The 25,259-nt window shown below is 42.8% G+C and overlaps 1 protein-coding gene across 1 annotated transcript in view; it reads right to left on the bottom strand.

Annotated features, from left to right (window-relative positions):
* CDH2 (cadherin 2) overlaps positions 1 to 16,954 on the bottom strand; it is a 177,329-nt gene extending 160,375 nt beyond the window's left edge. Inside the window, exons 1-2 of the mRNA XM_077808689.1 lie at positions 16,880 to 16,954; positions 2,711 to 2,822 (exon numbers count right to left, since the gene is read on the bottom strand). Coding sequence (XP_077664815.1) covers positions 2,711 to 2,822; positions 16,880 to 16,954 — 187 coding nt within the window. The remainder of the gene's footprint in view (positions 1 to 2,710; positions 2,823 to 16,879) is intronic.
* Positions 16,955 to 25,259: the final 8,305 nt, after the last annotated feature.

The following is a 25,259-nucleotide window of genomic DNA, read 5'->3' as shown; positions in this document are numbered from 1 at the left end:
ATAAAGCCTCTGTGAATGTGACATCAAAGTGCATAACCAAAAAAATCTTTAGTGCTCTCATTTCTGCAACCCTACAGGAAACCTGTCATTACAGAGTGAATCTGAAGTAACTCCACTGATTTCAAAGGAGTTAGAGATATGAGACTATTTACTCGTGAGATCAGAATCAGATCCATAATTTTTCTTTAGAAAGCAAATGTCATGCAACTATACTTAACTTCAATTGTCATCTCCATCTAGCTTAATAATCAGAAAATGGGCTTTTCACAACAATCATATTTCAAAATGAAAGTATAATTACATTTAAGTCAAAGCCATGCAATGATGGACTGTATGTTTGTGTGTAATGGCAAATTATATACTTTTTAAGCATGTCAAAATTTTCAAAAGAATTAACCATTACAATAATTCTGTTGAGGAAGTTGTGGTAGGAAGACAAACTCCCCCAGGTCATTTTTCAACTAGTTTATGTTATCTCACATATGTGATACATATTGTATGCATTGTACATTTTTTCAATTCCTACTTCCCTAAAATGTCACACATTTTTATATCTTTCAAGGGAAGATTGGCTATATTGCTTCACACACTTAGTTAAAAAGTAAAAATCAGCAGCGTACTGACTGGCTCATGGAGCTGGTAATGAATGGGGAAGTCTTTCATCTGTATGGCACTGTCTCAAATCCCACTCAGATTAGTAGTGACAAAGTCATTACCATCAGATGGTTGATATGAAATGAGTTCAATATCTCAGTTCACTTCTTAATAGGACAGGTATCCAAACCATTTAAAAAAAAAATCAAAGGAAAAAGCTTTGTCAGAAGTTTCTGAGGAGGGCAAAGACCGAATGGCCAAGGAGACTGACCAGGGCAACGTAGGGAAGATTTCACTGTCTATGTGGTGTCTGTTTTATGCTTAACTAGAAGCATTCTGTCTTCAGTGCTTCTCAGCTGGAACCTTCCTCAAGCACTTGTCTTCTTAAATTGTAGGTTCTTCAGGGCAGGGACAATGCCGTCTGTTGTGTTTGTACAGCACCTAGCACAGTGAGAACTGTGGGTGCTACTGTAAAATAAGCATTAAGTAATAAATAAAAATATAAACAATTCCCAGATGGGGGGAATAAAAAAAATCCCCACCTTTACTCAAACCAGACTACCTCAATTTGGCAAAATATTTACTTCAATTTATTACATTAATTTCTAAGCTACCCTTTTAACAAAATAAAGTCTGAAATGGAGAGTGTTTAGTTGCTTGAAATAAAGCAGAAGAATACTTAAATAACTCAGTTTCTAATACATTAAAGTTAATCAATTATTTCTGCATTCAAATTTCCATTATAGTTATAAAAAACACAGAACAGGTCCGTAAAATATAATTATGGGGAGATACTGCTACATACAGTTTGCTAAATCAAGACTAATGCTTTTGTTTCAAGGATCCGTTTGTGTTTTAGCTTCCTTTAAGAAAGATCTTTTCATTTAAATGTCTTGATCTGTGAAGCCATATTCATATGGGAGAGAAACAATGAATGGAATTAAATTAGTCCTTATTTAAGATGTATTTGAAACTGCCTGAAACTAATCCTGTTGATCAGCTCCACAATTTCTAAATTAGCTAGAAAGCAATTTCTTTGATATTCACAAATTATAAAACAGCAAAATTAATGTGTATTTCTTACATTTTAGACCATCTGCTAACCATTACTATTCCACTTAAATGTAACTATTGAGGTGCAATTTTATACACTAATAAATACTTAGGAAATATGCCACTTTGCATTCTCGAAAGAGAAACAACATCTGTATCTCCCCCAAAAAAATCGACATACAGAACTGCATATTAAAACTCCAGTCCAGAAGATACCTGGGCCCATGGAGAGACCCACTAAGTTCAGTTAAATTCCTCATAGGCACCGGAGTCTGCACTTGCAGAGCTCATTGTGACTTTAGGACTTTGTTAGCTTCATTCTGGGCTTTGTGCCATTTAGACATAGATCTGCGCTGGGGCAATGAAGAGCCACACTGCCCAACACGTAGCACTGGAGATACTCTGCCAGTGCACAGGGGGAGCAGGTACACTGCTACACCTCTTAAAGGAGTACAGCATACCCCCCTACATCCATGTGACTGGTAAACTCCACTGGCCAACGCATGGAACAGCAGAGCCATGACTCTGCCTTCTCTGTGCCTCTTCCCACCCACTTTGGAGCAAGGTGGGCCTTCAAAGGAATAGTAAGAGAACAGCCTCAGTGCTACGCTGATCACAAGGACTGCAGTTATTTATGACCCCTTTGTGGGTCAGGTAAAGTGGAAGGCTCTTATTCCCCATTCCCCCCATTGACCATTCATGTAAGGGGCCTTTCTAGTAACACAGTGGGGACATATGCTAATAGTGCAATTACTGGGAGGTAATATATAAGAAATACAGTTCAGTATGAAGTCTTTGCTGAGGAATACATTAGGACAGAGTCAAGGGAATATTTGCCAGAACTCACATATCTCCAAACTATTGTCAGTGGGAAGTTCACAAGTTACTGTTAAGGTCAACAAACTTTCCCTCAAGTCTCATTACAATAAGTTGAGAAAAAAAATCAAGTAATATAGCTGAAATAAAAAAGGTCTTATTTAAGAAGCTTAAAAGAAGCCCTTGAGTCCAATTTATGTTCAAGATTATAGATAATAAGAAAACAGAATCTCTCTTCTAACAATACCATTGAGAAGAGGCTGTCCTTCGTTTAAACCCCTCGATATGACTGCATTGTAAACATCTTCGGGAAATCCAGTCTTGCATAATATGCCTTCAGAAGTTGCTTTTATTGGTGCCTGAAATGCAAGACAAAATGTATGTAATACTTGCAGTCCCATTCAGCTGAGAAACATTCCACTTGGCATAAACCCCGTTTTGTTACCACACCGTCTTTGTATCTAAATAGCTGCAGTTAGAACTCTGAGGGCAAAGGGTTAATCTTTTTGATAACTGGAATGGAGGGAACAAATCCCATTTGTCTCATAAGATCTAAATAATACACAATCTTGATTCCTCTAACAACTGAACATTTCAACTAAAACAGCCATTGAGACTGAAGTGGAATCACAGAGGGGACAAAAACATTCCTGGAAATAAACATTGCACAAAACTGATCACCAACTTTTTCAGACATGGATATGTTACTTTTGAGAGGAGAGATTTAACCATCAGTTTAAAATGTTTGGTTGTGGGTACTTTTCTGTGTCTGCATTCGCTCAATGGGTAAATAGCTGGGAGAAAAAAATCACAAGTGCAACATTTTAATTAGTTGAACCTATATTTAAACAGAGACCATAGAAAGGCCACATACTTCTACTACAATCACCTTCTATGTGAAAGAGAGAAGGAGATATTACTAAATCAGCATAACACGGCAATATATTAGCCACTGAAACTGAGTTTACTATCTCACTTCTAAAAATAAAGCCTTTTCCAAATCACATATCGTTTTCACAGTTTGAGAAAAATAACTTCCACAAAAGACATTTAAAATTTTCACCTTTCTCCTTTATTTCCAAGCACGTTTTAAAGTTAAAGAGTTAACCTATTGACTATGCATAGTCATCAGTAACTACATACAATTCTATGAGGCAAAGAACTAAAAAGGTTTTCTGTTTGGTTCATTTTTTATATTAGTGGCACACATAGCAAAATTCTAGTTTACATGTGGCCAAATAACAGTGTATGGTTACAAACAGTCCTGCTGTTTAAGCCACAGTGGCCATCTTTTGTATGATCCTAGTACTTACTTTGTTTAAAATAATGTATCAAACAAAAGAAGAAGTGTTTGTGATCATAATGGAACACCATATTGGACTCCCCTTAGATGGTCTTGTGGGACTCAAACATATTCATACATTTTATGGCTCACAGGTCTTTTCACTCATTAGTGGGGATAAATGTACCAAAGTCTTTTTTTCCATTGGCACATATTGGTAGTCAGCATTCCAACTCCCATTACAAGAATTTTATCACTTGGAGAAATTCTTGAAGTGTTCAGCTGAGCCCACATCCAGCTGATCCTGGTTCATTTCAAGAGTTGTATCAGAACAGCAAATCTGTCAGCATACTGCAATTTTAGTTTTAATTAACCTACCATCCATTTGTGAGGTAGTACATTTTATCAGAGTAAGCACCTGTAACAGGGCTCCTAGTTGTCAAGTGTGTCTGTGTCCAATTAACTTTAAACTGTGGACTGCATTTAATTGTAACTTAAAGTGCACCACAGATCTCTCAGCGATGTCAATTACTTACATGCTTTTTACACTTTATAGACAAAAATGCTTAAAACAAAATGTAAATGACAAAAGCATATATATAATTTAAGACTGCAAACAAAGTTATAACTCTAAGTTATGAGGGACCTGTACTGAACACTCAGCTAAGTATCAGATTTATAAATGACAAAAATGTTTAGAGTTTTTTTCAATATTGAAAAACTACTACATCAAAAATAATGACTGAATCTTCCTTTTTTCCCAGCTTTATAACACAACTAATGGTTTCATACAGCTTCCATAATTTAAAGAAAGAACTGTTTAAACTACTGTGCAAAGGTGATCTCAAAGCAAACGTGATAGGGAAAAAAGGGAAAAAATAGTCTTTTATGGTATCCGTGAAACAAATAAATCCAGGGTGGGCAATTGAGTAGATAACGGGATTTTTAAAAGTCTGCACTGATGTGCCTGGGAATCCTTCAGCCTTTCCAACAAGCTAGATGTACTGAACAACTCTTATAAAGTGAAACAATGCCCAATGAAACAAAGACTTCGGGACATGAATAAAGAGGCCTCTTTATTCCTTCATTTGCAAGCCCTCAATTTTATACAAAAACAAAAGACAGTACGCTGTTCCCAAAAACAGTTCATTGTAAACATTCTTTGGGAATAAAACCCCAAGGGGAGGCAGAATTCTAATGTTTAACAAAACCTGTGTTATGCATTTTCAATTAAATAAAGTCATAGCTTGAGCCATGGCAAGATCTGGGTCATTTCAAGTTCAGCCCAGGAGTATTAAAAATCGTTGCTGGGTTTACAAGATAATATCTCTCAGAAAAACAATCTGAACTAAAAGTATGAAATCTTATGATCAAGAAAATATTGAAATTTGTTTTCCTTCCCTTACTGTATGGCCCAAAAGCAAGAAAGAAAGGGAGATTATAAAACAAATTGTTGTAATTTACAGGGTTTTTTCTGTGACTAGCACAGTCCAGAAGACCAACTCAAGCAGAATATAATAACTGTACATTCATCCACAAGAGAAGATTACTGAACAATTTACCTTTTAATAGCAATTGCACACAATGTTACCAATACAAAACCTTCTGACTTTAAGGGGAGTTTTAAAGCCTAGAATAGGGGCAACACTTTGAAAATTTGCATCTAAGGCTATATCTTCCACTGCCGCATTAACCCAGCCTCTTATCTGGGCTTTAGCCCAGCCCCTTCTACCATTCCCCCTCCCCCACAGAAGCTTTTTATCAGGGTTTGGAGGTGCTTTAAGCCCTGGCTAGCTTATTCAGATGGGAGTATAGGTTAGAGCCCGGGTTACACTTTAACTCAGACTAGAACCCAAACACTTTGCACTGAGGGTGCAGGCTAAGTCACTCAAATGCTGACAGTCTGACTCCGTTTACCATTCCTGCCCCAAAGATAGACAAGTTCTCCCACAACTGAACAAAGCATGGAACATCTCAGTGCAAAGAACAACAGGATATGCTTCCAGACACACATAGGTGAGGGAAGAAACAGTGAGGACACAGTAATGCAGGTATTGCTTTACACCCAAGCTAAGCTAACCTCAGTTATAGTTAGTTACCCTAACTATATAGTTCATTTCTAATAAAAGTCTATTTTCTGGTTTCCATGCATTATGGAAAGTTGCAATGTAAGACCCAGCAAATAACTGGGTAGTTCAGCTCTTTCTTCTTAATTAATTTGCAACTGTGGCCAGACATAATGTTACATTTGGGCCCCAGTCCTGCAAACACTTATGTATGTGCTTACCTTCAAACAAGTGTACAGTCCCATTAAAGTGAGTGAGTGAAATCCTGGCCCCACTGAAGTAAATGAGAGTTTTGCCACTAACTTTAATGCCGGCCAAGATTTCACCCTCTGGCACGACTCATAAATTTAAATCTAAACTTATGTGTAATTTTTTGCAACATCAGGACATTGTTTTCCAGTGTTGGCTTGAATTGGTGGAAGAAATGTTCCTTTCATTCAAGTTTCTATTTTGTAAGCTCAAGGCTTCCAAATTCAGGTTCAGAGCAACCTCTTCATGGTCTGTATTTGAAATGCTTCTGATTTGGTTTTCATTAAAAGTTCATCAGATCTAATCTGGTGTTGTACCTCATTAAGTCAGGGGATTTCAAATGAGAAATTGTTGATTCTTAAACCAACAGTTAAGTTTTCTTTAAAATACTTACTTTACCCCAAATTACAAAAAAATCTGTTTTTCCACCCATTCCTATTGTAAAATGAATTGCAAAGCAAAAAGAAAGTTGTTGTAATTGACTACTGCTTTACAGTTCATAAAGAACTCCAAACACCATTTTCCTGATGTAACATGAGGCTGTTGGAGTTGCAGCTCTCCTTTTGCATAACTGAGGGCAGGGGTTAGTTAAACATCTAAAATATTTGATCCACCAAAGAGGTCAAGGGTCTCCATCAAACATAGAGAACGAAGATCCGAATAGTCCAATTTTAAGAGAAAGAAAGTTCTAAAATCTACTTTCAGGGCCATCCTTAGGCATATGCCGCACACACGGCTGCGTAGGGGACCCGAAAATTTGGGGCACCGCCCTTACTGGCTGCAGACTTCTTTCTGGCCCTTCCCCCACGCTGGGCCAGCAGGCTTCTTCCAGACCCCCTGGTCCATCCCCTCCACCCACTCACTACTCAGCTGAGGGCTCCAGCTTGGGTGGGGCCAGGAGCAAAAGTTTGAATGTGAGCAAGCAGGGGGAGCCAGGCCAGATGGTGGGGGGCTGGGCAAGGCTGGGAACAGAGCGGGGGAATACCCGGAGGCTGGGAAGAGATGGGGGGGAAGCCGAGCTCGGGGGGGTAGAGCCAGGCACAGGACTACAGGGAGCGGGGCGGGACGGAGGAGGAACTGGGCTGGGAAGGGAAAAGAGCAGAAGAACGGGGGGGGCTCTTTGTCTGGCTCAGTGAGCGAGCAGCGAATGTGCTAGTTCTAGGGCCTCCTCGGGAGCAAGCTGGTGGCCCCAGGGGAGAGCAGCTGTTCCGAGCAGACCCGCCCTGTACCTGTACCTCTGTCCTCTTCTGCCCACGTGCCCTTCCCCGCCAGCAACTCCCTGCAATCTCTCTCCTAGTCTCCTTTTCACTCCGCCTCCCTCTGCTCTGAAGTTTAATCCCAGATGCTGAGGATCCCCTTTGGACCGCCACCTTTTCCTCTCCTTCCTCCCCCAGCTGGGATTAGCAGCAGACAGGGGCTGGGAGGAGAGAGAGGCACACACAAGGAAAATAAAGAAGATGGCGTTTGCTTTTCCTGCCCATTCACAATATTACGGTGTCAACAGGAGGAAACTGACACTAAAACAAAGGGAGGAAGGGGATTACCTAGAGCAGCAAAGCAGCAATCAGGGCTGCAGAATACAAGGAGGGAGCAACCACTTAGCTGGGAAAGAAGATAGACTCACATTTGACAAGGCTGGAATAGCTGAAAACTTCTATTTAGAGAAAAGGGACATGATTTTTTTTCTTGTGGAGCCAAGTATGTCCAGGGCTGTCTCTCAAGCTGGTAGCATTTTGAATGAGGGAAAGTTCTAAACAGTGCAGAGTTGATTTTAAAGATCCCTTTAAGAATGCAGCACCTTCTTCCTCACCCATGGCAAAGACCTTTAAAAACTGCCTTAAATAATCCAAAACAAGACCCACTGTTCAAATGAGACTTGGCTGGTTATGGCTCCAGCCCCACTGCTGAAGTATTGTTGAAACTGTGTGCTGAGTTATACCCAGTACAATCCCACTGAGCCGTGTGTGGCAACCAGGTGTGTAAATCAGGGCAGAAAAATGTGCCTGAATATAATTCCTTTTCTTTTTAAACTGCAAATCCTAAGCACCTCTTTACTTTTCAGGATTAGAGGGAAATGCTCTATTTTAGGGAGAATGAAAGGCCATTTGGGAGTTGATGGCCCATAGCGGTGGCTGGCAAGGACCTGGATGAGGGCTTGACTCAGCCATTGGTGTCAGCTAGTTCTTTTTTGTCATCCAAATGGATTTTGGGTCATGGCTCACATCCCAGCCACCATGCAAAATGCTTTTCTGTGGCCTTTTGAGGTGCACACAGAGGTAACTCACTGCCAAGTCCCTATGCTAGGAGAGGGAGGGGAGGGGACGAGAGGGGCAGGGAGGGAGAAAGCTGCAGGGTGATCTCCCACCTCCGTGCAGCCAGTGGCCTATGCTTGCCACTTCCATGCTAGAGCCTCACATTTATTTATTGACAAAATTTGCAGAATTTTAAAATATTGTGCACAGAATTTTTTGGTGCTGAATTCCCTCAGGAATATGGGGTGCTGGGCAGTTGGGGGGGGTCTGTGAGGGGGAGCTCGCTGGGCATAGGGATCTGTGGTGGAGATCTCTGGGTGAGGGGCCACTGGGCATGGAGGCTGCTGGGCATAAGGAAGTGAGGGGTACTTGGCAGGAAGGTGGTGTGGCAGGGCATGCTGACAGGTGGTGTGGCAGGGCTGGGGTTGGGGGCGCAGGTGGGAGGGAAATGCAGGGGTTAGCGGTGAAGGCGGCACAATTAAACTATTTTTAATAAAGTGCATGTGGCAAGTTTTCCAATACTGTAAGCTTGTCTGTGTTGCAAAGAACAAGTCAGGCATAGGAACACCAGTTTAATAATACAGTGTAGGGCCCCATAAATCCTAAGGACAGCCCTGTCTATTTTATTGACCTTCAGGGCACTTGCAAGGCCTACTTGTTTTCCCTAGCTGCCAGGGATTGGTAGGATATCATAAGATCTGAACTATGTTAAGCTGCTGGGTGATGATTATATATTATTGAGAAAAAGTGGAGTCCCTGGAGGAGTTTGTACAAAAGTATTTTTAAAATATGTCAAGTCGCACATAGAAAAAAGGATAAACATTGCTTTTATGAGTGTGTTTATAAATCAAATCCATAAATATTGACTGAAACAAAACAATAATTTGAGCAAAATGTTCAAAAGACTTGGCAGTGATGGACCTGCCATTTTGGAACCTGCAAACCCTGTTCTCATAAATCATTTATGAAAATTGAAAGCCTACATTTTCTCTCCTCACTCAGGCCAAACCAAACTCTCATGGACTTGAATAAAAATGGCAAGATCAGACCCAATTGTTAATCATACAGATTAGGGTATTGTCTTGTGAACTGGTAAAAGAATTGCAAAGTGAAGTTGAGTAATCCTGATATCCAGACCAAAACTTTGATCCCTCTCAAATCAGTAACAAACTAAAAACTCTTTCAGTAGCTGGTTGTGATACAACAAGCTTTCCTTGAATTGATCCATATTTAAGGATGCTACCCCTTCCTTCTACATTCCCTCAAGACCAACCCTCTAAGGAGGCCAATATTTAATCAGTCATTTAACAAGGGCTACGCTGAGGCAGAGGAGGATAGTTGAAATTTAGTTTATCTAATAATAATTTTAAAGCAAAAAAGGTATCCCTTTCACACACACCTCCTTTCATCTGTGACTTATCTTCTTGTGTCCTACACTTATACACACATGAGTAATCTCACCGAGTTCAATGGGACTACATGCGTATAAGTAAGATTATTATCTTTTCCTCCTAAAATTAAGTTAAAGACATCTTTGCAGGATTGGGGCACACAGGCTGGGGAAAGGACCATGATTTTTATATGTTTGTTGAGAACAATGACACCTCCTCTATCCTAATCAGGTGCCCTGTGCACTTATGAAACTGTCACAATGAGTTTTTAAATGGATATAATATTGGGTTACTTTAGTAAAGGGTTCCTTTTTTAAAAAGGAAGTGTAACTAAAAACATGTTACTTTAAGGCATGTCAGAGAAGTTATTTAACACCCCTGCCCTCCACTCCCTCACCTCCCAAAAAAGGGAAATGAATCTAAGGCTGAACTCTAGGCTGATTAACTAGCCTTACAGGGACAAATTGATATGCAGTACTTTGGGAGTTGTCCAATATGACAGTACCACTTTTAGGCTCCAATCCTGCCAACTTCTATGCACATACTTATCTTTGTGTATGTGAGTAGTCCCAGTGGGACTACTCACATACATACACAAAGATAAGTATGTGTAAAAGTCTTTTATTGAATTGGGGACTTCAATAGTCAATCAATATATATTTTAATGTTTAACATAAAGGAGGAGGACAAAGACATACCAGTAGGAAAATATTCAATCCATGATATTTCTCAAAATTATAAATAAATGAACAAAACATGAAAATATAGCATTATTCAGCAAAATGTATAAAAAAAAGCCTTTGATGCTGAACTTTTGTAAAGTTAACTGATAGGTCAATAGCAAAACTGGGAGGTGATTTTAAACCATTCAGTTATCCAAAATACTGTTGTATGTAGACATTCTACTGCACTCATTATATAAACTGGGAAAAATCATATGGTACTTAAAAGACTATACCACACATGGAGGAATAATTCATTTTCACAAATGAGGACTGAGTACAGACAATCACAAGATGAGAAAAGAAGCAGAGCATGAGTCACTTATGCATGATAATCTCTACTGAGTAAAAATAACTTTACTCCCAACTTCCTCAAGCTATTCTTACATTTATACAGTACGTTTTTACAGCTTGCATACTTTTAAAATAATTTTTAAATAATTAAACAACGCTGTAAGTTTCACTTGATCTGGAAACATCACCTGTATTAAGATGGGGCCTGATGGGAGTTTGCCATTGACTTGAGTAGTAGCCAGATGAAACCAATGAAGAGGAGAAGCTAAATTTTTGGATATACGTATCTTGTGCCAAATTAATTGCAGTTTTAAAATAAGGCCACTTCACTAGGTTCCCAAACTATTTTATATTATTTATTCTGACATCTTAAGCTGAATTTATTTATTGGCTGTATTTCAAAATTGCAGCAGAGCAAGTTGCGTGTATGTTTGGGGGAGTGGTGATGGGGGCTGAAGGGAAAGAAGAGGGAGGCTTTATAAACAAACAGATTAAAAATGTATGGTTTATTTATATAAGCTTACTTTAACTTCTTGAACATATATAATATAAACATAATATACAATGCTAATGTAACTCTATCTTAACAGCAAAACAAAATGAACTGGATTCATAAAGTACAAAGTAATTTGTGTGTGTCAAAACCCAGTTATTTTATCTCAAAGAAGTCAGTTTAAGACTTAAAGATGATCTGATATATCCTAAAATAAATGTAAAAAGCTGCAAAAGATCCCAAATCATTTCACACAACACATCTTTTAATGGTATCTGCCAGTTTAATAACAGGAGTAAGACAATGTAAAAAGAAAAGAATTCCTTCTTTTACTTTTCTGCATTTTCCCAGGAAGTGTGGATGACATCACTAACACCTAGCTGATACCATGACTGTAGCTACTTTGGTTATTATAAGTTTTAGTGATGCAGGAGAAAATAAAATCTTGAAATCAGATCTTACCACGTTAAAAGTTTTCCACATACCCTTTAAAAGTGGATGTACTTGAAACAGTAATAATAATGTTTTGCACCTACATAGAACCGTCCACTGAAAATCTTGAAAGTCTACACATGGCAAGTATTCTACTAATGATTCAGGATCGCCATAATTTTTAAATAATATTTTAAAAATGCTTTCTGTTCACTTTCAAGGGAACATGGTGAAGTTGAAGTCTAGTCAGTTTTAAAAAAATGAGTTAAAAGCAGTAAGACTGGTATTCCTCCTGCCCCTGAATCCTCAACTCTGTGTCTGTGGTTATACAATCATATTTTGACCATGTTCTTTTAATATATTTTAGTGAAATAATACTTGTGAAATATACCAGCCATACCATTGGAGAGTGAAGCCCTTCACTCACACACACACACACACACACACGAAACCACCACCACCAAAAACACAACACACACAACAGCAATAGCCACTTCACCTTAAACCTGACCTAAAGAGACCACTACTAGAGGAAACAGGGTAGTTCAGTCCACACAGAAATTCAATCATTTGATTCTCGCAGCAAGCATGGATGTCACTTAGGGTGGTGGTTTTGCCACATGGATAAATTTACTAGGAAATGTAATAAAACCAATACAGTCTTCAAACAGTATTAACTTTCATTCTGTCATTCTAGGCTAAGTTCAGACCAGCAACTACAGAGTGAAAGGCTCCATAGCACATTATTACTTACCTATTTTTTCTAACATGTCCATCACCATAGTGTCTGAACACCATCCCCACAGCCATCCAATCATCTTTCATATTTTAAAAAATACTGTCCCCCTTCTGAGTACTTATTTGCTATTCCCCTTCTCAACAAATGTTTGAAGGTCAGAAACATTTCTGTCAACAGCGCCACTCCCTCACTTTATTTCTTCAATTCTATGTCCAACTTTCCTGTTTCTATTTCAATTTTGTCCTTATCCCCAGTTAAAGCACCAATGGTAGCAGTTGATGTTTTCACAGATTCCAAGGCCAGAGAAGGGAGCACTGTGACCATCTAGTCTGCTCTCTTGTATTAGCCATAGAACTTCCCTAAAATAATAGAGCATATCTTTTATACCAACAGCCAATCTTAATTTTAAAACAGTCACTAATGGAGACTTCACCACAACCCTTGACAATGGTTAATTTCTCTCACTGTTAAAAATGTACACCTTATTTCCAGTCTTCATTTGTCTAGCTTCAACTTCCAACCACTATATCATGTTATCGGATAGACAAAAGAGCCCATTTTTAAATATTTGTTTCCTGTGTAGATCCTTATAGACAATAATCAAGTCACCCCTTAACCTTCTCTTTGTTAAGTCAAATAGATTGAGCACTTTGAGTCTATCACTATAAGGCATGCTTTCTAATCCTTTAATAATTCTCATGGCTCTTCTCTGAACCCGCTCCAATTTATCAACATCCTTCTTGAACTGCAGACACCAGAACTGGACACAGTATTCCAGCAGCAGTCACACCTGTGCCAAATATAGAGGTAAAATAATTTCTCTACTCCTACTCGAGATTCCCCTATTTATGCATGGAAGGATCACGTTCACTCTTTTGTTCACAGCATCGTACTAAGAGCTCATGTTCAGCTGATTATCTACCAAAACCCCCAATTTTTTTTCCCAGAGTCTCTGCTTCCCAGAATAGAGTTCCCCATTGTGTGAATATGTCCTACATTCCTTGTTCCTAAATGTATATATTTACATTTAGCCATATGAAAACATAAATTGTTTGTTTGTGCCCAGTTTACCAAGCCATCCAGATTCCTCTGTATCAATGACCTGTCCTCTTCATTATTTACCACTCCCCCAACGATTCTGATAGTTAAGCAAATCTCTCCTTTTGCCATCTCTTCTCCCCCTCCCTCTTTGATGTTAAGATTTTGCATAGCAGCTACAGAATCATGTTAAAATAGATCACCACCACAGACTAGGCCAGTTTCTAATCTCAAATGTTCTGTATATGTTGCTGAAAACCTGAGTTTAGTATCTGCTTTCAAATCCCACCTTTCTCAAACATAAACTGAAGTTACAAAGGTCTGACTCCTGATATTCTTCCAGTTCTAATGATCTTTCAAATAACTCAATTGTGACGGTTTCACTACACCACTGACAAATGATGAAGTCATCAATAACTCATGGAAATAATTTATATGTCTTCAATACAAGATTTGAAATGACAAAATAAACAAATTAACAGCAAATAGGAAGCTTGGACATTTTAGAACAATCTCTCACTAATTAACCTCTATTTACCAAAAGCAGTCAATATAGAAAGAAGTTATAATGCATGTCTGAATTGTAAGTTTTTTTCTTAGCAGTACATAAGAAAAAAAATCTGTTAAAATAAAAGACTGCTTTCCAGACACAGAGTTATTAAACTGATTTCATACCTAAGTTCCAACTTTGTTACACCCTATTAAAACTAGCCCTAACCTGAATTAGCAGATACCCAAACAAGGGGGAAATTGGATTTCCCAACCGTAACTGACGTTGAGCGATACACAAAAGCAATTAGGCTAGTTCCTGCCCTTAATTCATAGTTTGTGTTTTAATTTAAAAATCAGTCCTGCGTGAAAAGATGGTGGAATAATAGCCCACTGCAGAATTCATGATTTAAAGATTTACTAAGTGATATGGTGTATAAACAGAAGCAGAAAGGCACTTACAAGAAAGGCCACACAAAAACACCCATAAAGAAGCTGCAGGTAGGCTCTGCCAAGTTAATAACACAGAAACAACTGCCATCCAGACTCCCCCACTCCACACAAACTCAGATAACAAAACCAACCTTTTTAGTGACAGATCAAAACAAGTTTCTGAGAAGGGCAGCAGTTTCATATGGAAGGAACCTTGGCGCCCAGTCAGACACTTCTCTGTCACGAGAGAAACTAACATCCTCTTAAGCTAGTTTTTTTTGTAAAGAAAATCCCCCAGCTGTTTAGAATCAATGTTTCAGCACCTCCCATGTAGGGTGCAGCCATCAAACCCTGGTAAATGTGGGGGGAGAAGGCAGAAAAAAGTGACTGGAAATGGGGGGGGGGCAGAGAGGGGAGCTATCTGAAAACAAGGAGGGATTTTAGTTCACTTCAGTGTCACAAAGCGAGAGAGAGAAGGTGTAATCCTCTGCACCATGGACAGTGACTCTGCTGCTGCTGCTACCGCCTCCGCCTCCTTCTACCCAGCCACCAGCCCCAGCAGGACCAGGGGGAGGCCAGCCACAGCTACCAGCCTGATCCACTCAGCATACACACACTGTCCTACTAGTGATACCTCCTTCTCCTCATACCCACACACTGCGCTCCCCTCCCCCAGAGATCCAGAAATGCCCCAATCAGAAATACCATTAAGGGGGATGATCTGCACCATCTGTCCCTCAGATTTACGGCCCTCTCTGCCCCTTGCACCCAGCTTCACACTCAACTCATAGCAACGCCAACAACCCAGATAATGACATTCATTCCACACACCCCACCCAGGAGCACTCTCAATCTCCTACCCTAGAAAAGGCAAGTGAATTGGGTAACCCCACCCCACAAACCCCCATTCCTAACTCTGATGCACACCCCGCCACCAGGAACACAATGTCCTACCCCTAGCCAGCAGCACCCAAAACCCTTATCGAGGAGGACATACAGTGGGGATACCTATCCCAGAACGTAGGGACCTAGCCACCCACACTGATCACCCTATCCCACGTACACACTGCTCCCTCGACCTCCAAAGGATATTCGCCCCTCCTCCAACTCAACATATACAACACACACACACACACACACAGAGGATTTCCATCCAAAGACACTCACCCACTCTAGGGACACCTAAACTCATCCCCCCTCCCCCCAACACAGGCTGCACAGGACCCCAATCCCAAAGGCATCCGCCCACCCTAAGGATACTCAACTCTTGCTCCAGAGCCACTCCCCCGTACACTGAAGGGGACCCCTATCCCAGGGACACCCTGCCAGGCGCCAGACACTCCCTGTCCTCCCAGGCGCTAGGGTCCCCTCCCGGGAGAGGGGGCAGGGAGGTAATATACATTCAGACTGAGGAGCTGTCCCAATGGAAATTCCCCGTTAGTAGCAGCGGGGGCAGGCGAGGCTGCCAGGCGGAGGAGGCGGCTGATTAAATTCTTCCCGGGAAAGGATTAGCGGGCACATGGCTGGGGGAGGCGGCGGCGGCTCTGCCTGCTCCTCCTTAGCGGAGCGCTGGGGGCGACCCCCGGGGACCCCTCCCCAAAGCCGGAGCTCCGGCAGACGGGCTGCGGGGCGCAGTGCCCCCTACCGATAGCACCTCGAGGGTGGCGCCCCGAGACGGGCTGGGGTCCCCACCCGAAGTCCGCCCCCTGCCTCCCTACTAGCCGGTCCACCAAGCAAAAGGCGCACCAGCTCCTAGCCCAGCCCAAGTACAATGAGACCCCCGCTGTTGCCCTCCCAACTCCAAGGGATCCCGCTATTGCCCTCCCAACCCCAGCGCCCCCAACCCCAGGGGACCCCCACTATCGCCCGCCCCCCCCCAGCCCTCCCAACCCCAGGGGATCCCCGCTATTGCCCTCCCAACCCCAGCGCCCCCAACCCCAGGGGACCCCCACTATCGCCCGCCCCCCCAGCCCTCCCAACCCCAGGGGATCCCCGTTATTGCCCTCCCAACCCCAGCGCCCCCAACCCCAGGGTACCCCCACTATTGCCCGCCCCCCCCAGCCCTACCAACCCCAGGGGATCCCCGCTATTGCCCCGAGCCCTACCACCAAGCACAATGGGACCCCCCGCTATTGCCCTCCCTCCCCCCAGCTCCCAGGCAGAGCGGACCCCCTCTCCCAAACTGCGAGGCACCAGCTCCCATCCCTTCCTCGTGGGGCACCAGCTCCTCCGAGGCGGGGGGTCTCACGGGGACGGGGCACCAGCTCCCACCCCGAGGCTCGGGCACCGGCTCGCGTCCTCCCCAACCTTTTTTGGCCGTGTGGGGGGGTTCTCGCTCCGGCCCCAGCCGTTCAAAGCAGCCACCTGCTCCCTGCAGCCCCCTGCCGGGTCAGAGAAGGCAGACCGAGCCTGCGGGGCAGCGCAGCAGAGACACCCTCCGTGTCCCTCCCCCCCCCCCAGTCCCCTGCTCCCCTTCCCCGGCATCGCCGCGAGCAGGGGAACAAAGAGCCACAACCCCGACCCCCCTCCGCCGTTACCTGCAGCAGGGCCGCCAGCACCAGCAGCAGCGGCTGCAGCAGGCTGCGCGGCGGCGCTCCCGCTATCCGGCACATGGAGGCGGGGTGGGTGGCGGGAGGGAGCGGCGGCCACCAGCGGTCTCGGGATGCGGATCAAGTGTGGGGATCGGCGGAGCAAGGGCGGCTGCGGGCGCTGTCTGCCCCCCCCTTGGGCTGGCACCGAGCCCGTGGCGGTACTGCGGGGGCTGCTCGAGCTGGCTCCTGGGCAGGGTGCAGCGACGGAGAACGGGTTAAACTCAGCACCGGGTCAGGCGGCTGCTCCTCCGCTTCCCCCCGTCCTTGGTGCAGGGAGAGAAGGGGATGGGCTGGTGGAGGAGGATGGGCAAACAAAAGGCAGGGGGGCGAGTAGTGCCGCTGCCGGGTCTGGCTCCTCAGCGGCTCCTTTGCTGCCTTCCCTGCTCCTGGAGCGCGTCCTCCGCGGCTGAGTTCAGGGCAGGCAGGTCTCCTCGCAGCCGGCAGCCCACTGTGCACCGGCCGCCGCGCCGCTGCCCCCGCTCTGCTGCATGCTCCGCTCCCGAGTCTCTCTCCCCGTCACTTTCTCACTCCTCCCCTCCCCCGAGCAGCCCCGCGCCCAAACCCCTCCGCTCCGCTCGCACAATGATAACAATGCCAGCCGGAGCAGCCGCTGCCTCTCTCTCGGCGTGCGTGTGTGTATACGCCTTCCCTGCGCCTGGCCGCTTCTCCTCCCTGGCTCTCCCTGCCGGCCGCACGGCCAATGGGAACCCAACTACCCGCAGCAGCTCAGCCCTGCCCCGCCAGGCATCATCCGCCCACAGGGTGGGCAGCAGCTGCCGCCCAAGAGAAGAGGGTTTGCTGCAGCCAGAGGGGAGTCACTGGGGGTGTCTGTGAATTGTTTGCCAATGTAGGTTGAGCTTCCTGTAAGCCGGGGGAGGGGGAAATGCCCCGGCCCCTTGTGGATACCGCGGCCAGACAACAAACAAATACTAAAAACGAGCCCGGAACTTTGCCTGTAATCGGGACACAAACCGGAGTGAGGAAAGGGCTGGGGGCGGAGGGGAGAAATCGCCCCTCTCCCGCCTCGCCAGGGAAACCAACGTGCAAAACAAACAAACTCCCGGCGCCGGTAGGAAGCGCCGAGCGCGTCCATTGTCTGATGCAAGGCGATCGCGACGAGCCACCTGCTGGGGCGGGGAAATTAGCGCTTGGCTGCCCTGGCTTCACACCTCTCCCGCCATCGCCGAGCCCTGCTTGGAGCAGCCCGTTCGGAAGTTGCGGCCACTGGTTGTTACTTGGTTAGCGAGTGCCGTTTATCTAGCGGCCTAATTTATCAGCAAATGTTTCCAAAGGCTGGAGCCAGGGTGACCAGATAGCAAGCGTGAAAAATGGGGGAGGTTATAGGCACCTATGTCAGACAAAGCCCCTAATATCGGGACCAGGGGTGAGCACCACCCTGTTGTGCAAGGGATACTTGACAAAATTACCCTACTTCCTGAGGGACATGGGGGGGGGGGTTCATGTCATTCAGTCATTTATTTTTTTGAAAAATTACCAGGGACCTCAACATTCTTACCACAAAATAATTTTGTTAGTCTCCAAGGTGCCACAAGTCCTCCTTTTCTTTTTGCAAATACAGACTAACCTGGCTGTTACTCTGAAACCTGTCATTCTTACCACAGACACTTGTGTCCCTCTATGGACACGTTGCTGACCTCTGATCCGGACATCTGATCCCTCTCTTTTCATGCCACACCTTGTCCCAGCCTAGGTGGGGTCCAAAAAAGGTCAGCATAACGGAAACGAGGAAGGTTGCTGAGTGAACAGTTACAGCAGCAAGTATCAGTGCTGGGTCATTTGCTGCGCTGGCAAGGATTCCCCCTCACCCACAGGTCACTGAGCAAAGTTGTTTTGTGTCCATGCATCAGAGCTCCCATCCAGGGACATAGGAAGGAAAGGATTTATAGTGTTAGCCCCCTAGACACTCTCACAAACAGCAGATACAAAATGGTGCGTTCCTTATTTTAAAGCATCTCATTTTAAACTTGAACTTGCAAGGAAAAAAGCATCTTTGTTTTGCTTGTTGATTTGGAAATAATAATGTGAACTGCCATGCAGAGATGTTGAGAGGAAGGCTTGTATGTATCTTTATATTTAGTTAGTGATGGGGAGGGGAGCATCTACAAACTAGTGCAATGTTGATTTCATTAGCTTCAGCCTTCAAAATACCAATCATTTATGAGTTATCATGCAGCTCTTTACCCAGCCCAGAGAGAGAAAGAAGCCCTCTCCCTCTTGCAACAAAAATGGGAGAGCTGTCCTCTCCTCACCTTAAATCCTGCCTATATGGGCCATGGGAAACCACACTCCTTTTTCTCCCTCTCCTTTCATGCCACACCTTGTCCCAGCCCCACACCCTTTTACAAAAGCTGGGATGAAGAGGCATACTGTTGTGCTAAGTAGTTCCTTGCCACAGGGGAGGCTTCTTAGGATATATCTATACATTCAGGGCTCCAGCAGCGCAGCGGGGCTGGTGAAGATACTCAATGCTGATGGGAAAGAGCCCTCCCGTTGGATTACAAAACCATCTCAGTGAGTGGCTTAAGCTATGTTGGCGGGAGAAGCTCTCCCACTGATGTAGCGCTGTGCATACGAACACTTATGTCGCTATAATTTATGTCACTCAGGATGGAATATTCAGCCCCCTGAGCGACATAAATTTTGCCAACATAGGCAGTAGTATAGACATAGCCTTAGGCTACAAGTATATCTTTACTACCAAAAAAGTATGTTTACAGTGAGATATCAGGCATGAGTTCACAGACGTGTAGATTTTAAGGCCAGAAGGGACCATCATAACCATCTAGTCTGACCTTCCGCACATCACAGGCCACAGAAACTCACCCACCCATTCCTGTAATTGACCCATAATGTATCTCTTAATCAGCTGTCTTGCTGTAAAATCCTAGTGGCTTATTCATTGGAGCTCTTTATATCACCAGAGTAGTATTAAGGGGTCTTAGCAGAAAGGAGAATCAGCTCCAATGTTTTGCAAAACAACTTTGTGACTTTTTAAAAGGCTGTAATCCATGAGCCCATAACGTTGTATGTTGTCACAAACAGTTGGTATTAATTTCTTTAAAGAACTATAAATAATAGAAATTGCAAAGGCCAATAATGAAGATTTGCATAGAAATTCAGCCCAGGACTCATTGAAAGTAACCCTGAGCTGCACTGCTGCTGATTGGAACATGGGATAGGGCTAGAAGGATGAGTTTACCGAGTTTGCACTTGAGCAACCATGGTGTTGGATGCAGGTAGCAATATCAATTTTTATCTTTCCCCCAAGCTTCCTTGGTCTAAGGATATTTCTGTCTTATCTATATTTCATTTGTTAAATAATATAGTGAGGCTAAAGTGTGACTTTTTATGGGTAATAGATTTATATTTGTACTTTCTGTGCAAGTAGACGTGATTATTAACAGTTGCCTATTTATTTTATTTATTGAGAATTGTTTTCATTTACCTAAAACTTTAGATGTTTTAAAAAAATGCAAAATGTACAATATAAACAATCTATAGATATGTAAAATAAACAGAATGTCCACTAACATAATAAAGTAGTAATTACCCAGCATCTAATCAGCCCTGGCCCCTCATAGCTCTCAGCACATCCATTTCCAAAATGTTTGGGAAAATAATAGCTGTGCCCCTGGAAGGTTACCTCATGCAGGGGCTGGCTGACACTTTTCATGGTGCTGTTGCTGCCATGAAATTACTGAACAGAAAAAGTCATACCATGAAACAAAAATTGCTTTCACAAGACCTTTCTATTCAGTCCTTCAGCCTTCAACAAGCTGCTGGCAAAGGATTGGATTCTTCCCTCATTGACACCATTGCAACTAAGATCAGTATCTGGCCCACGGCATTTTCCCACTGCTGGAGATGCTCCTACAGCAACACAGCTCATGCTTTTCCAAACCCACCGACTGAAGAGCACATTTTAATCTAGCTATTTTAAGGTGAATGTCATGCTTATGAAAGGTGCCAGGATCACCATCACCGCTGGTGACTTTTGTCCTCTATCCACAGAACATGCAGTGCTGGAGCAAGTTTTCCTACATCACTCTGCCAGTGCAATCGAGCTCAACTTTGATCTGAGGAAGCACCTGTATCATTGAAAAACTAGTTCAGTCTATGTTAAATCTGCAACAAAGGTTCTAGCCATTTGTCACCAGAGTTTCTATGAAATGGGCACTGGGAACTGGACTAAGACCACCAAACTTTTTCATGTAGGTCACCCAACAGTCAGCAGATGGTGGCAGAGGTGATGTGCGGTGGGCAGAAGGGGGAGTATGCAGGGTCACATTCCCCTCCTCCCCCGATTTCTGCTAGGGTGGGAATCGGGCTGAATGTGGGTGAGAAAGACATGCCTGGGAAAGGCACAGGTACCTAGCACTCCCACTAGGCCCCTTAGGAGGTGCTTGGAACAGGGAAGAGAGACTGGGCGGGTAGCAAAGCTCTGCCAGAGTGGTCGCAGGGAAGCCCGCTGAGTCCTGTCCCTTCCTTGCCCACAGTTACCAATGCTCGGCAGTACAGTGTCCAGAGCCTGCTCCAGCACGTGCCGTGCCCAACGGGGAAGCGATGGGAGAAGTAAGTGGGGAAGGAGCTATGAGGTGGTTGGGCAAGGCGGTGCCGTCTTGGATTGGGTGTGGGAGGCGCGGTGGGGAATGGGAAGCAGCTCTATAAATCAAAACTCCTTTGTCTCTTGTGTGCCTGACCTGAATCTCACTGCATACCACCAGAACCTTTAAATTCCGCAACCCCCTTCCCCCACCCCACTATCAATACTTATGTGTTGCCTTTGGATGGCAGTAACTTCCAGGGTGGATTGATTTAAATCAAAGTGATTTAAATCACTGATTTTAATAATTATTTAAATCACCAAGCAGGAAACCTGGATTTAAATTATTGATTTTAATCTTGTTTTGCATCTGTACTTTTTAGTTATTTCCTAAAGAAAAGTTGATTCTCATTTGCTGATAACCATTAAAATGTTGATTTGCAACTAAATACAGCCTTTGTACTAAATTTGATATTTTCCTTAGCTAACCAGGAGGATACATTATATTTAGACACATTTAAGTAATAGCTTACCACACATTTATTCAGATTCTTAGTTTTTATTGTTTTTATTATGTTAGCAAATGGTGAATGACTCATTTCTTATTTATTAGATGATTTTTTTTTTACTCATGATTTTTATTCATAGAATGGAAGAGGAAAACAGGCTTTTTTCCTTTTTCAGTTCTTAGCTGGTTTCTCAGCTTTGAATGAGTTGGTCACTGGAATGAAGAAAATATTCTCTCTCTCTACCTGCAGAAGAAGCTACTGCTATCAAAAGCGGATTAGGTACCTTACCCCAGATCTTCAAAGGGAAGTCAATGGGAATTAAGCACCTAAATAACTTGGAGGACCTGGTCCTTCAACAACAAACGCTGGTTTCAGGTGCTTAGCCAGTGACTTCCTCCAGTTCAGTGGTTGGACTTTCTTTAAAACTTTGGCCGCAAGCAGGTACTGCTTAATATTTTTATTTAATTTAAATTATTTTAATAAATTATAGTAAGTTTAGGTCTTAATATAGGTAGTCAATTTCAAATGTAATGTTCAGTAGGTTTATTTTTAAAAATAAAAATGTATGTAATTTACATTAAAATATTTAAATATAAAAGAACAATTTTAATTAAATTGTTGATTTTAATTCACCCTGGTAACTTCCAGTTTACGTTTGAACTGGTGACCTAATGCTAAAAAGCTTCATGCCATAACCAATTCACTGTTTACATTTACTATATATTTTTTAAGTAGCATAAGGATAATGGACATAATTTAGTTCAACCTAGAAAAACTCAAGGGTTTCAGAAAACCCACATTAAAATCCCACAGGAAAACTAATTAGTAGATTCCCCAATCCCTCACCTCTTCGCTTTGTGAGCACACACAACTCTAGTTATTGAGGTTATCACAGTCCAAGTGGAAAAACATGGTAGTGGTAGTTCCTTGCTAGGTTATGGACAGGCAGTACAGCATAGGGAACTACCTGGCCTCCAAGGGTTATAACTTTAAATAATATAAAGAATATTAACAAAACAAACTTTCTGGGAAGTAAAGAATCATGCAATAGAACCTGGCCAGGAAAGATGCGTATAGCATCTATTGGACTTCTCTTTCCCCGGTGGCAGTGTGCTTTCACTTTCGGCAAGTGCCCAGAGTATGTGGAGAAGGAGGTAGCCTGAGCGGAACACAGAGGGGCAAAATGGGAGGTGGGATGGACTCAGTAGTCCTTTTGGATGTAATACTGAAAATAAATTTGTACTTTAATATTTCTCAGACATGAAGTGTTAGAAGCATTCACAGACCTTCAGTCCAAAGACCACTATCAATACAAACAGTAGTTCTACTCTCTAGATACTTTATAAACTCATAGACTAAGGCCAGAAGGATCATCTAGTCCAACCTCCTGCACATTGCAGGCCACAGAACCTCACTCACCCAGTACTGCAATAGGCCCATAGTCTCTGGCTGAGTTATTGAAGTCCTTCAAATCTTGATGTATAGACTTCAAGTTACAGAGAATCCACCATTTACTCTAGTTAAAACCAGCAAGTGACCTGTGCCCTATGATGCCTTCTTTTGTAATGGTGATAACTGTATTTTCTATAGAGGAACTGGGAGATGAAGAGTACAAAGCTGCCCAGCATCATGAAATTATTTATATTCTGTTTCTATTCTATTCTATGTTTATATTCTATGTCCTCCAATATTTCAAAGAAAGAAAGCACAATTACATAAGTTCTAGATCATAGACTGTGTACCCAAAATTGCAGTTTTAAAAAAAAGAGACCAGGGGCGGTTTCAAGGTTCTGGTCCAGTGGTGCTAGAAGTTTAGAGCCCTCAGAAATGTTGTAAAATGTGGATTCACGATTCACAGGAATTGCTTTTATTGACAACTAAGGTTAATTATAGTAGTGCTCCTCTTCAAAGCCTTGCAATTTGGCTGCAAAAATTCACTCCAGGTTAAAATTTGATACACTGTGGAAAATCTATTGCAGCAATAGTCTCCATACTTTCAGAAAAATCTGTTTGATGATTAAAAAAGATTTTTTCCTGGTGTTGACTGCTTTTTATATTTGTAGGACTTCAAAATGGCTTTGTTCTTTGAAATGACATTTTGGAGACTTTTTCGTTGTGTTGTGCAAATAATGCAAGTTTAAAATATCCCTAAATGCTGTATGCATTTACATGAGCAGGTCAGCAATCTACATTTTATTAAATCTGTAAAGCCTTATTTAGTGTGGAGGCATACTCCTGTGGTTAAATAAGACATTTGGGAGCTTGGGGATAGGGGTTTCATCCTGGCTGTGCCACAGACTTCCTGTTTAACACTGGGCAACACGCTTAGGTATAATGGTGTACTGGCCTATGTACCTAGGCAGGGATGTAACTGGGATTACAGTTGATCCCCATCCCTTCACCCCCTCACACACACCCCTGTATGGCCCCTCCACATGTTAAGATAATTTAAGAAGCTTACTATGGATTTAGGTGCTTAATTTTAGGCTCTGATTTTTGAAAAACTTGACTCTGTATTTGCTTCTTGTTTTCCTTTTGTTTAGGAGTCTGAACTCTAGTGAGATATGCTTGAATAGTTTCTGAAATGATGCTAGGGATTTTAATTCCTTAACACTTATTTTAAGGTTCTTTCTAATTAGGGCCCATGTGCTAAAAAAAAAAAATCCCATTTCTAAAGTGTCACGTTGAAGTTTTTCATAGATTTTTAAGCCCAGAAGGGATCATTATAATCATCTAGTATGACCTCCTGAAGAACACAGGCCATCAAATTGCACTCAGCAATTCCTGTATTAAGCCCAGTAACTTGTGGTTTAGCTAGAGCATATTTTAAGAAAGATGTCCAAGCTTGATTTAAAGTGATGGAGAATCCACCACAACTCTTGTTTAGTTGTTCCAATGCTTTAGTTATTTTCATGGTCAAAAAAACCCTGGGCCTTTTTACTTGATTGCTTCCCATGAAGATATTGAATTTGGTTATTGTGTGGTCATTATTACTTCATGGGTCAATTACAGTCACATCTTGAACAAAATCCTGTGTCAAGACTAAATCGAGAGTAGTTTATGAAAAATGGTGAGAGTACTTCACGGGTTGTTGCGAGGCATTAGTTATTAATGAATGTAAATCGCCTTGTGCTCACAGGACAGAAGATGTTATATAGTATAGTAAATGTAAAGTATTATTATTTATCTAATAACTGAACGTTAGACTGAGACTTGGGCGACCCACCATCCAAGGGTGAGTAAGAACCACCAC

Source organism: Eretmochelys imbricata, chromosome 2 (assembly GCF_965152235.1).
Source record: "Eretmochelys imbricata isolate rEreImb1 chromosome 2, rEreImb1.hap1, whole genome shotgun sequence".
Classification (NCBI taxonomy): domain Eukaryota; kingdom Metazoa; phylum Chordata; order Testudines; family Cheloniidae; genus Eretmochelys; species Eretmochelys imbricata.
This window is presented reverse-complemented; position numbering and strand designations above follow the sequence as displayed.